The sequence below is a fragment of the Dendrobates tinctorius genome, unplaced genomic scaffold (assembly GCF_039654945.1).
Source record: "Dendrobates tinctorius isolate UK_male_01 unplaced genomic scaffold, ASM3965494v1 ptg000103l, whole genome shotgun sequence".
Classification (NCBI taxonomy): Eukaryota; Metazoa; Chordata; class Amphibia; order Anura; family Dendrobatidae; genus Dendrobates; species Dendrobates tinctorius.
This window is the reverse complement of record NW_027361771.1, coordinates 42,715,596-42,729,215: the sequence shown is the minus strand read 5'-3', so window position 1 is coordinate 42,729,215 and position 13,620 is coordinate 42,715,596. Positions and strand designations below refer to the sequence as shown.

General features: G+C 46.0%; 1 protein-coding gene across 6 annotated transcripts in view; it reads left to right on the top strand.

Moving 5' to 3' along the window:
* The window catches only part of ERCC1 (ERCC excision repair 1, endonuclease non-catalytic subunit), a 32,857-nt gene that overhangs the window by 14,506 nt on the left and 4,731 nt on the right, over nucleotides 1–13,620 (top strand). For all 6 annotated transcript variants that reach the window (XM_073588299.1, XM_073588297.1, XM_073588295.1 and 3 more), the window contains 7 exons: nucleotides 900–1,026; nucleotides 2,132–2,506; nucleotides 3,455–3,558; nucleotides 4,195–4,294; nucleotides 4,384–4,460; nucleotides 4,620–4,719; nucleotides 4,811–4,882. In XM_073588299.1, the coding sequence (XP_073444400.1) occupies nucleotides 940–1,026; nucleotides 2,132–2,506; nucleotides 3,455–3,558; nucleotides 4,195–4,294; nucleotides 4,384–4,460; nucleotides 4,620–4,719; nucleotides 4,811–4,882 (915 nt within the window). In that variant the 5' untranslated portion in view covers nucleotides 900–939. The remainder of the gene's footprint in view (nucleotides 1–899; nucleotides 1,027–2,131; nucleotides 2,507–3,454; nucleotides 3,559–4,194; nucleotides 4,295–4,383; nucleotides 4,461–4,619; nucleotides 4,720–4,810; nucleotides 4,883–13,620) is intronic.

Here is a 13,620-nt window from a genome sequence, read left to right as displayed (position 1 = left end):
ATATGTTTGCTCTACAGCTTTGCTGAGCAACAACCTGGTCTTCCATTCACACGTTCGCCAAGTTTTACAGGGTCCATATCTATGTTTTGGCTGATGCCAGTCTAGGCAGGAGAATTTTGCAGTCGGCAGTGGTTAATCCCATGGCCTGGAGTCTGTGCTGTTTCCCCTCCCTAGGGACTGCTTCAGGGCGCCCCATGCTTTCCTGTGCCCCCCCAATGAATCTATAGAGAAAATAGGATTTTTTGGTTACTATCCATGAAATGTGTTTCTCAGAGCCTTCATTGGGGACCATGCAACCTTCCAAGTTTAACAGCTCTGGTTACTGTGTTATATTGTTACAGCTTGAGTGGTTTGTTTTGTTTCTCTTTTACATGTTGCTTCTCATACGGCTTTCTCACTAACTGATTAACCTAGTGCCAGTTGGTAGGGTGTACACTGCGGCGGAGGAGCTATTTTTTTTTTGTTCATAATGTCATCAGCATACACCCCATGGTTTCCTGTTTCCCCTAATGACTGTTCACAGAAACAGGTTTTATGGAGAGTAACCAAAAAATCCTGTTATTTATGACCTATTTTAAGGGTATATCTTTGTGGTGGGATCAACCTTCAAGCATTTGTCCGTTTCTTAAAGAGATTACAACGGATTGCTCAAAGTCCCAATGTATTGTCTCCAGGAATCCTTTTTAGGATTTTCCCATCTGGAGATCACCTTTCTGTATTATCTATGACATTTCATAGAATGTGGTACTCCAATCGGAATGCTCTCTAGGTACCTATGTTGTAAATATACAGAATGTGTGGTTGGTTAATGGATTGTACATGCTATGCAGTGGTAAATACAATGAATATCATATCAGTCATCCGTTATGTTAAACCTGATACTTAGTCTGTGTTTTCAGGTTTTTAAATACTGGGAAACACTGATCAACCAACCTGAAGATGGAAATCCCAAGAGAAGACACTAAGTCAGCAGAAGGGGAACACAAACGATTCATTATTCCTTCTCAGGAACCTGAAGGACTTCCGGTAAGAAGATATCATAACTATGATTGAAAGTTAAATATATACTGTAAAGTCCCCAATTAATAGGTAGATATCGCTACTAGTCTGGTATTTAACTGCCTGTTGACTTTTAAGTAATGAAGTTGTAACATAAGTTAGGGATATGCAAATATCCTCTTTAGAGAGGAATAGGACAGGAACTCTAGCAATCCTAAAAGACAATATAGACCCATGACTTGGGATGAAAAGCCAAACCAGACACTCTATTTGCAGACGTGTGTTTTGATGTGTTTGCCCCTCATCTGTGCAAAACAAGAGGTGTGACTCTGATTTGGCTAAGTGAGAGGCCTCTGGCAGAAGAGATGGTAAAGGATGATTACCAGTTCCAATCTCTTGCCTGCTGCAGCTAAACAGGTTATATGTCCGAAGAAGAAGCTTTTCTATTTTTGATTGGATATTGGTTATAGCTTTTGGGCTAGGGAACAAATAAGGCTGGTTTCACATTAGCGCATTTTCAGCGCGCACACGGCCGGGGGTAGCTCCGCCCCCGAGCCGGCTCTCTGCCCGGCGTGCCCGCCCCTTGCTTGTAGCGCCGCCTACTAGCGGACAGCGGCGCCTGCGATCGGCGCACCCTATCTTTAGCATAGGGTGCGCAGATCGTGCGCAGGTCGTGCGCTAGTTGCGCTTTGACCTGTGCTGCGCACTTTTGACGGTGCGCCGTGCGCGCCAAAATCAAACTTTTCGGATTTTGGCGCGCACAGCGCACCGTCAAAAGTGCGCAGCGCAGGTCAAAGCGCAACTAGCGCACGGCCTGCGCACGATCTGCGCACCCTATGCTAAAGATAGGGTGCGCCGATCGCAGGCGCCGCTGTCCGCTAGTAGGCGGCGCTACAAGCAAGGGGCGGGCACGCCGGGCAGAGAGCCGGCTCGGGGGCGGAGCTACCCCCGGCCGTGCGCGCGCTGAAAATGCGCTAATGTGAAACCAGCCTGAGTATTTTTGATTTTATCATTTTTTCAGATTTCTTTTAATGTAAAACTAATAAAGGCAATGTTTTATGTAGTGTAAATACTGTGAAACAAACAACTAGTGCAGAGCCTTGAAAAATCCCCTTTTGTGTTCTGTCACTAGGTGCGTTCCCTGTTTCAAGTCAGAGCTGCAATTCAGACGCCCAAGGTGGGCTCCGCTGGGAGTTATGCAGATTACATTTTTCAGAAGGAGTCTAAAGTGCCTGAACGGAAACCTCAGTGCCAGAAGTCAGGTGTGGGTCCAGGACAGAAACCTCAGTGTGAGAAGTCGCATCAGGGCTTGGAACTGAAGGTCCAGTGTGAAAAAACAGATTTAGGCTCAGAATCAAAATCTCAACATGAAAGCACAGCCTTGGCCCTGGATGTACATGAAAAGGAAGATTCTAAGATCGTGACTAGTTCATTGGCAGAAGAGGCAACCATCCCAATTCCTAAGCCTGTAGGCGGGAGGAGCTGTATTGTAGTCAGCCCAAGACAGGTAACGCAGAATAGGGAACAAAGTGTAGTAAAGGCTACCTATCATTTCAGTTAGTCTACATTGCTGCAAAATCCTAATCCTTAGAGGGCTCAAAGCTCTGCTTTCCTGGTATAGAATCAAAATCTCTGCTTCCTTCATGCACACATAAAGAGCAACATTCTGGTGTAGATGCCACTCGGGGGAGCTCACTGTATATTGAGGAATGCGCAGTTACGGTAGATAAAATCAAATTAAATGATTGGTGCACATTAAGAGACTGAACCTTGTAAACACTTCGCCGTATTTCTCTTGTTCGGATGATTATTAGGATCCTTTTTCTGGTTTGGTTTCTCCCTTTTCCCCTTCCCTTACTTTTTTTTTTCTACATGGTTCTTTACATCTCCATCCTTGTAGGCTTGGTTCCTGTATGACCTTTCCATTCTCATACTTCTCTTTATATAGTCCAAATCCTATCTTTTTCCGCTAAAACGTTTTTTATCCATTATATAAAAAACTTTTTTCGGTAATAGGGATATAGGGAAATACCGGATATGTACTTTAGAGGAAAAGGCCTCCTTTTGCATATATAAATATTTCCCCTTAGCATTCTATATCAGTGATGTCTGTCTTATACGGTATATGCTTTCTTTCCACATTGTTTGCTCACTTGAAGTTGATATGGCTCTATTCAACCCTTCCCTGTCACACAATTTAGCAGCTTTACATTTACTTTTACATTTTTTCTTCTCTTATGTAGTTATATTTGTTGTTCATATGACAGCTTTTCCGTTGCAATATGATGTAAGAATGAATTATTATTTATGTATGCATGATTGCAATGTGTTAGCCCAATGCTTATCCAGTAGGGCTTTCCCTTCCTGTGGTGTATTAGTTCCCATGATGGAGTGGCGTATGATACACTTTGTATCTTACTAATCTGTCCTAATATTACTGACTTTTTTTTTGCAGAGGGGTAACCCACTTCTGAAGCATGTTAGAAATATACCTTGGGAGTTTGGAGAAATTGTGCCAGATTATCTACTTGGAGAGACATGTTGTGCCTTTTTTCTCAGGTGAATCAATAGTTATTGCTTACAATTTGATTTAAATAATATTTTGACAATTTCATTCACTAGTAAGACTAAAGTGGTTGGCCACTTTATACAAAAGAATTGGAATGGGAGATAGGACCATAACTCGCCTCTGAAATGCCCTGCTATTCCAGGGCTGTCTATTGGGTAGTCCCCATCATTCACACCAATACTGCAGCTAGCCACTAGCCTCAGCAGTCATGTACAGTCATGTATCATACATGCCATCATCCCTGTGAAGCACAGTGATTGGTTGCAGTGGTCAAATGAACCATATACCAGGCATGATAGATGCTGGACTGGCAAGTAATTGAATAGTCAAATATCTGAAATGTGAGTTCTGGCTATTATGTTAGCACATTGCATATTATCCCAGAAACACAATAACCCAGGCAGAACTTGTAAAGACCATAACGCCGTGAGACAACTGCAATTCAACCTTTCACCAGCACGTACCTTATAGATCTAGTGCGCCTCAGCCTACAACATCCACTGGCACATAAGCACAGCCCAGATTTGTCAACTTGATGCAGAGTTTTGAAAGAAATGTTGTGTTTTCCATACCTGTCAGTTTTGGAGGTTTCTCCATACATTTCCTTTCCTCTTTTGCTAATCTAGTCTGCGATACCACAACCTAAATCCTGAATATATACACACGCGGCTGCGGTCTTTGGGTCAGTCTTATGCGCTTCGTGTTCTTCTGGTGCTGGTGGATGTGGTGAGTATATAATCTCGGGCATTACTTAAATGAAGGGAGCAGATTATTAAATCCTAATTTCTTTCTTTTTCCTCTGCACACTTTTACAGAAAGACCCCCATTTTACTTTAAAAGAGCTGGCAAAGATCTGTATCCTATCAGACTGTACACTGGTACTGAGCTGGAGGTAAGCGAGTGGACTGCATTATATGTGCACACAAATATAACACCGGGATTGCTCGGCTAATAGAATCTACATTTATTTCCACAAAAGGGTTAATGACGACTTCTGTGTAGCTAGATCTATAGGTGTGTGTTTGGTAAAGTAAATCGCCATTTCTTATAGTCCAGAGGAGGCCGCAAGATACTTGGAGACGTACAAGTGCTATGAACAGAAGCCGGCTGATGTCCTCAAAGAGAGGACGGAAAGTGACTTCATGTCAAGGGTGAGCAGGACACTAGAGGCACCTGGTTATATCTCTACATCTACCCAGCTGTCTGTCTGTATCATGCCTTTATATCTCTGATTTGTTACAGATCACAGATTGCCTAACCACAGTGAAGTCTGTGAACAAGACAGACAGTTGCACTTTACTCACCACATTTGGGGTCAGTTTTCTTTCACTTTCTCTCTTCACCTGTAGATCACACAGTGTATGACTTGCTGACATTTATCATGAGGTCATTGCTTATAAATTTTCTAGTTGTATCCATTTCAGGGGCATCTGGGTGACAATCATTATGGCTACTATTGCAGCTATGTCAGCTTAAAATGACTGTTCAAACCAAGCACAGGTGCAACCTTGCAGTGTCCAGCAGCTTACGGCACCTTCTCACATATGTCCTCACTTTCTGTAAACCTAGGCCTAGCAATTAGAGATAGTAGGATGGAGATGGGTCCACTGAGCTCATGTGCTTGGTTTGAACAGTTGTTTTGTGCCTGGCCATGTCTCAATAAAGGAGCTAGGAACGTAGCCCTTAGTAATTATCCAGATTTGCTATTCAGGTGCCCGAAAAACCTGGATAACAATACATTTAAGAATTTGACTGAAGAGAACCCAGATTTACCAGAAATGTTTAGACTTTAGGGGGAAATACCCTTTAACGCCTTAAGGGTATGTGCACACGTTAAGTAATTCCTGCAGACACTGAAGTGTTGGCCAACAAATGCACAACATAAAAGAGGGATTTTTGGTACTCGCCGTAAATTCTCTTTCTTGGAGCCTTCATTGGGGGACACAGGTAATCATGGGGTGTATGCTGCTGACACTAGGCAAAAAAGGAAAATATAGTGCCTTGCGAAAGTATTCGGCCCCCTGGAACTTTTCAACCTTTTCCCACATATCATGCTTCAAACATAAAGATACCAAATGTAGATTTTTGGTGAAGAATCAACAACAAGAGGGACACAATTGTGAAGTTGAACGAAATTTATTGGTTATTTTAAATTTTTGTGGAAATTCAAAAACTGAAAAGTGGGGCGTGCATTCGACCCCCTTTACTTTCAGTGCAGCAAACTCACTCCAAAAGTTCATTGTGGATCTCTGAATGATCCAATGTAGTCCTAAATGACTAATGATGATAAATATAATCCACCTGTAATCAAGTCTCTGTATAAATGCACCTGCTCTGTAATAGTCTCAGGGTTCTGTTTGAAGCACAGAGAGCATCATGAAGGTCAAGGAACACAACAGGCAGGTCCGTGATACTGTTGTGGAGAAGTTTAAAGCCGGATTTGCTTGCAAAATGATTTCCATAACTTTAAACATCCCAAGGAGCACTGTGCAAGTGATCATATTGAAATGGAAGGAGTATCCTACCACTGCAAATCTACCAAGACCCGGCCGTCCCTCTAAACTTTCATCTCAAACAAGGAGAAGACTGATCAGAGATGCAGCTAAGAGGCCCATGATCACTCTGGATGAACTGCAGAGATCTACAGCTGAGGTGGGACAGTCTGTCCATAGGACAACAGTCAGTTGTACACTGCACAAATCTGTCCTTTATGGAAGAGTGGCAAGAAGAAAGCCATTTCTCAAAGATATCCATAAAAAGTGTCGTTTAAAGTTTGCCACAAGCCCCTCGGAGACACACCAAACATGTGGAAGAAGGTGCTCTGGTCAGATGAAACCAAAATCGAACTTTTTGGCAACAATGTCAAACGATATGTTTGGCGTAAAGGCAACACAGCTCATCACCCTGAACACACCATCCCCATTGTCAAACATGGTGGTGGCAGCATCATGGTTTGGGCCTTCTTTTCTTCAGCAGGGACAGGGAAGCTGGTTAAAATTGATGGGAAGATGGATGGAGTCAAATACAGGACCATTCATGAAGAAAACCTGTTGGAGTCTGCAAAAGACCTGATACTGGGACGGAGATTTGTCTTCCAAAATGACAATGACACCAAACATAAAGCAAAATCTACAATGGAATGGTTCACATACAGTACAGACGAAAAGTTTGGACACAACTTCTCATTCAAAGAGTTTTCTTTATTTTCATGACTATGAAAATTGTAGATTCACTCTGAAGGCATCAAAACTATGAATTAACACATGTGGAATTATATAATTAGCAACAAAGTGTGAAACAACTGAAAATGTCTTATATTCTAGGTTCTTCAAAGTAGCCACCTTTTGCTTTGATTACTGCTTTGCACACTCTTGGCATTCTCTTGATGAGCTTCAAGAGGTAGTCACCGGAAATGGTCTTCCACCAGTCTTGAAGGAGTTCCCAGAGACGCTTAGCACTTGTTGGCCCTTTTGCCTTCACTCTGCGGTCCAGCTCACCCCCAAACCATCTCGATTGAGTTCAGGTCTGGTGACTGTAGAGGCCAGGTCATCTGGCGTAGCACCCCATCTCTCTCCTTCTTGGTCAAATAGCCCTTACACAGCCTGGAGGTGTGTTTGGGTCATTGTCCAGTTGAAAAATAAATGATGGTCCAACTAAACGCCCACCGAATGGAATAGCATGCCACTGCAAGATGCTGTGGTAACCATGCTGGTTCAGTATGCCTTCAATTTTGAATAAATCCCCAACAGTGTCACCAGCAAAGCACCCCCACACCTCCTCCTCCATGGTGGAAACCAGGCATGTAGAGTCCATCCGTTCACCTTTTCTGCGTCGCACAAAGACACGGTGGTTGGAACCAAAGATCTCAAATTTGGACTCATCAGACCAAAGCACAGATTTCCACTGGTCTACTGTTCATTCCTTGTGTTCTTTAGCCCAAACAAGTCTCTTCTGCTTGTTGCCTGTCCTTAGCAGTGGTTTCCTAGCAGCTATTTTACCATGAAGGCCTGCTGCACAAAGTCTCCTCTTAACAGTTGTTGTAGAGATGTGTCTGCTGCTAGAACTCTGTGTGGCATTGACCTGGCCTCTAATCTGAGCTGCTGTTAACCAGCGATTTCTGAGGCTGGTGACTCGGATAAACCTATCCTCCGCAGCAGAGGTGACTCTTGGTCTTCCTTTCCTGGGGCGTTTTTCATGTGAGCCAGTTTCTTTGTAGCGCTTGATGGTTTTTGCCACTGCACTTGGGGACACTTTCAAAGTTTTCCCAATTTTTTGGACTGACTGACTTTCATTTCTTAAAGTAACGATGGCCACTCGTTTTTCTTTACTTTAGAATTTGTATTATGGCAAGAAAAAAGCAGCTAACAGTTTATTCAGTAGGACTATCAGCTGTGTATCCACCAGACTTCTGCACAACACAACTGATGGTCCCAACCCCATTTATAAGGCAAGAAATCCCACTTATTAAACCTGACAGGGCACACCTGTGAAGTGAAAACCATTTCTGGTGACTACCTCTTGAAGCTCATCAAGAGAATGCCAAGTGTGTGCAAATCAGTAATCAAAGCAAAGGGTGGCTACTTTGGAGAACCTAGAATATAAGACATACAGTATTTTCAGTTGTTTCACACTTACGTTAATTATATAATTCCACATATGTTAAAATTCATAGTTTTGATGCCTTCAGAGTGAATCTACAATTTTCATAGTCATGAAAATAAAGAAAACTCTTTGAATGAGAAGGTGTGTCCAAACTTTTGGTCTGTACTGTATAAACGTATCCAGGTGTTAGAATGGCCAAGTCAAAGTCCAGACCTGAATCCAATCGAGAATCTGTGGAAAGAGCTGAAAACTGCTGTTCACAAGCGATCTCCATCCAACCTCACTGAGCTCGAGCCGTTTGCCAAGGAAGAATGGGCAAGAATTTCAGTCTCTCGATGTACAAAACTGATAGACATACCTCAAGTGACTTGCAGCTGTAATCGCAGAAAAAGGTGGCGCAACAAAGTATTAAGTATTAAGTTAAAGGGGCCGAATAATATTGCACGCCCCACTTTTCAGTTTTTGAATTTCCACAAAAACTTAAAATAGCCAATAAATTTCATTCAGCTTCACAATTGTGTCCAACTTGTTGATTCTTCACCAAAAATTTACATTTGGTATCTTTATGTTGAAGCATGATTTGTAGGAAAAGGTTGAAAAGTTCTGGGGGGCCGAATACTTTCGCAAGGCACTGTAGCTCCTCAGTAGTATACACTTACCGACTGGCATAAAGCACCTCAGTTAGTGTTAAAGCAGTAGGAGAAGCAACCAAAAGTCAACATATGCACCTACCCAACAACAAAGGCACGTAAGCCCAAAAGAGGTACATTAGGGAAGGTGCTGTGTCCCCCCGTGAAGGCTCCAAGAAAGAGATTTTACGGTGAATGCCAAAAATCCCTCTTTATTGCTTCATTGGGGGACACATGTAACCATGGCACGTCCCAAGGGTGGGAACAGAAAGAACGCAAAGAAAAACTGACTTAGGTTGGCCGGTGCATAACCGCCACCTGCAGTACCTTCCTAGGCTTGCATCAGACAAGGCATGGGTATGAACCCTGTAAAACCTTGCAAAGGTGTGCAGAGATGACCAGGTGGGTGGCTTTCAAATCTGTAAAGCTGTGGCCTGGTGACAAACTGCCCAGGAAGCTCCCACCTCCCGAGTGGAGTAAGCCTTTACCCACGGATTAGGCTGTTTGTCCTGAACGCGGTATGCCTCCAATATTGCCGAACGAATCCAATGGGCAATAAGTCAAGACCCGCTTTAAGAAAACCCAAGATGAAAGGAAGGGAACAAAACTGTTGTCCTCACGCCACCAAAAGAAGACCTTCCAGTATCTGTGGTTGATACATGAGGATGCTGGTTTTCTTGCCCTAATCATGGTCTGAATGACCTGACGGAAAAAAACAGCCTCTCTCAGAACTGCAGCCTCAATGGAAATGTTGTTAAAATCAGACTATGAACTTTGGTGAAAGAGGGGGCCTTGAGAGAGATGATCTTGACGGTCTGGAAGCCTCCAGGGAGCATCCATGAGCATGCTCACCAGCTCCACGTACCAGGCCCTTCTTGGCCAGTGTGGCGCCAGGATTTCAGGAATCCCTTCCGCCTTTATCTTTTTCACAACTCTTGGAATCAAGGGAAGATGCAGAAAAGATAAAGCAGCTGGAATTGGAATCACGGTATTACTAGGGCATCAAAACCGATGGCTAGCGTATCTCGGGACCTGGCTACAAACTGAGGAACCTTGTGGTTCATCAGAGACGCCATCAGCTCGACATCCGGTGTGTCCCATCTCTGGCATATCTGGTTGAAAACAGCAGGGTTGAGAGACCACTCACCTGATGCGAGATCCTGACGACTCAGAAAATTGGCTACCCAATTTTCCACCCCCAGAATTGCATGGCTGATATGGCGGGAACGTGACGCTCCACAGAATCCTTGCTACCTCTGCCATAACCTGTTGGCTGCAAGTAACGCCTTGATGGTTTATGTAAGACACGGCAGTGGCGTTGTCCGACTGTATGCGAGGACCGGCTGGCCTGCGAGGAGGGTCTGCCAGTGGCGAAGGGCAAAGAAAATTGCCCTGATCTCCAGGAGATTGATGGGGAGAGCGGCTTCTTGGGAATTCCAGCGACACTGCGCAGTGTGATGAAGAAAGACCGCTCCCTAACCGAGGAGACTGGCGTCTGTGGTGACTTGCCACTGGAGAGGGAGGAAGGACTTTTCGCTGATGACTGTGGTGGATAGCGTCCACCAGGTCAGGGACTGCCTCACCTTGAGAGGCAGAAGCACAAGCCGGTCCAGGGAGATGGTTCTCTTGTCCCAAGCAGACAAGAGGGCCAGCTGAAGAGGACAGGTATGGAACTGGGCAAAAGACACGGCTTCTATGGCAGCAATCATTTTCCCCAGAACTCTCATGCAGGACCATAGGGGAAGAGGAGCTTGTTGCTTTAGAGTGCGGATCCCCTGGTAGAGGGAGAAAAACTTCTCCTTTTGGAGGAAGACATGGGCTTGGGTCGTGTCTAACTTCATGCCCAGAAACACCAGGTGCTGTGCTGCAGTCAGGGAGGACTTCTCTCTGACTATCCTGCTGATACGGACCAGAGTGTCCAAGGTGATCAGAAGACTCTGGTTGCAGTCTCGGTGGGACGGCCCCTTGATCAGAAGATCGTCCAAGTAAGGGATTATGAGAGCGAAGGATGGCCATGACCGCTGCCATGACCTTAGTGAATACTCTGGGAGGCAGAGGCCAGGCCGAAGAGAAAAGCCGTGAACTGATAGTGGTCCTTCTGGATCGCAAACCATAGGAATCTCTGATACTGAACACAAAACCGGAATGTGAAGATAAGCATCCTGAATGTCTACAGGGCAAAGAAATTCTCCCGGTCCCTTGGAGGCTATCACCGAACGTAAGGACTCCATCCTGAAATGGCGGATCCGAACGTGACGGTTCAATCGCTTGAGGTCCAAAATCGGACGGGGCCTGAGACGGTAGCCTTGGCGGGCGAGACCGAAAGTAATGTCTTCCGGGGGGAGTCAATCTCTCTCTGACCCAAGCATCGTCAACCACTGACAACCATGCGTCCTGGAAGAAAAGAAGCCGGTCTCTCTACCTGGAGAGATTCCCGGGTGGGGGTGACCTGTCACGCCGAGGGGAACCTGTTGGCTTGGAAGAGCGACCCTTTGGTCGCCAGTGACGAGCTGGTTTGAAGGACGGCTTCCTTTCCCCTTGGGCGGAAGAGCAGTCCTACTAGGAGGAAGTGCCTGAAAAAGAGAAGGGCCGAAAGGAATGAAATTAAAGTGACCTTTTCCTATTGAAAGGATGTTGGACTGGGGAAGAGAGGAATTTTGGAATCTCGTTTCCCTGGACACTTTATCCTGTTACTGGACTGCATTCTTATTCTGGACTATCTTATCCTTTGTGTGGTGGACTGAATATGGACCTTTTCGTATTTTTGCCTGAATAAAGGTCTTGGAATTGTTCACTCTTCGCTTGCTCTGTTGATGGTGTGATACCAGATAAGGACCCCATGACAACTGGTGGCAGCGGTGGGATCAACAGAGCGTAACGCAATGGAGAACCACCCATAGAGTGAGTACAGAAATTGGACTGTATGCAGTTTACAGGAGAGAGCCAGAGACCTGGGCCTGAACTACCAGGGACTGACTAAAGAGGCCTTAATCGATCTACTGGTGGGCGCTAGCCCGGCCACCTCCTCCCAGATGTCTGATGGACGAGCACTGGAGACAGGGATCCCCTTCCAGAAAAGCCAGTAGTTGGTGTGTTACGAAGAAGAGATGGCGGTTCTGGGCCCCGGCGTCTCTCAGGAGTACAAGGAGGAGGCTGCCCGCCCCGCACAGCGGAGACAGGAAGCAATGGAGCTTGAAAAAGGGAGTAACGCAATGTGGAGTGTAACCCCAACTATCCGGGAGCCTGTACGGATCACCCGGACAGAGTTTAAGCCATTTGATGAGGCTTCCGGAGATGTGGAGGGGTTCTTCAAGGACTTTGAGCAGCAGTGTGCTGTGATGGAGGTGTCCCACTCTAGCTGGATGGTTTTAGTGGGGCTCCTGAACGGAAGCATGGCGGAGGCTTACCGAACCATTGATTCTCTGCGGAATCGGGATTATAACATTGTAAAGCGGACTATCCTGGATTACCATGCTATCACCCCAGACTCATATAGGGCCAAGTTCCGAGACCTCCCATGCACCACGGGGGGATCGTTTAGGATGTATGCACATAAGATGTCCGAGGCATGTCGGAGATGGCTGGAAGCAGAAAACGCCTTTACTGTGGAAGATGTTATACAGGCGTTCCTTATAGAACAATTTCTTGCCAAGTGCCCTGCAGAGGTGTGGGAATGGGTCCGGGAGCGCACGCCGTGTACCGTGGATAGAGCTGCAGCTCTGGCCGCAATGGAGGAGGCTTCTGGACAATGAACCACGACCTGCTCCCGCACCCCTCCAATTATATCTGCCCTTCCACCTAGTCGCAATACGATGACAATCACGCCTCACAATCCTAGGCCCCAACAGTTCCGACCACGACCTGGGGGTATCACAGAGAGGAGGTGTTATGGGTGTGGGCAACCCGGACATTTGCAGTCTGGCTGTCCCTCCAGGATTCGGAGGGAGCCCCACGCAGCCCCATCTCGTCCAGTGCATCTTGTACACTCCACCACACCTGAGGAAGAGCTACCACCACCCACACCAGAGTGGACCACCGACCACGGCACCATAGATACCCCTCCTGGAGTGTACGGCCTCCGGCCTCTGTCCTTTAGCTACTCAGAGCAACGGCAACGCCACCTGCAGGATGTCTTTATTGATGGATACAAAGTGTCTCTGCCCATCTACCAACGAGGTCTGGGCTAAAGGGATAAAGAATGTCTAGCTGCTTCCTTTCCAGGAAGCGTTTTTCACGGTGTTCCCAGTGTAGACATAATCGCTTCAAATTCCCTGTGATTGGGAAAATTACGGGAAGGACGTTTTACATGTTTGAACGAAATGGAGTGCTCCTGAGCAGGTGCCTCATCCTCCTTTTAGGTTAAGCGTTTGGGTAATTGCCAAGATAAGGCTATTGACTATATCCAGCATTTTTGAGACCTGGTCCGTATCTGATTCAGACTGGGAATCCGCATCCGCCCAAAAAAAAATCACCTCCGAGGAGGGGTCATGGGGTGAGGAATGCATCCTGGAGGATGCAGAGGGACCCAGAGAACTGGAGGAAGAGCTGGAAAGAGCCCACTTCCTTTGCTTATACCTGATCTGTCCCTGTGAAGGTCGTGGTCGAGTGCATGCGAATCATTGTGCGAGGCATTCAGAGCACTGGCGGCGACACACAAATGTGGAAGTCGCTCCAGGACCTGGACCAGGAACTGTGATACTTTTGTCAGGTTGGAGACGGACTGTGAAATGGCAACAGCCCACTTCGGAGGGAGGGCATTAGGGGGCTCCTGTGAGGCAGACATGGTGGAAGGACAGGCAGAAAGGGGAAGGCTGACCTGAA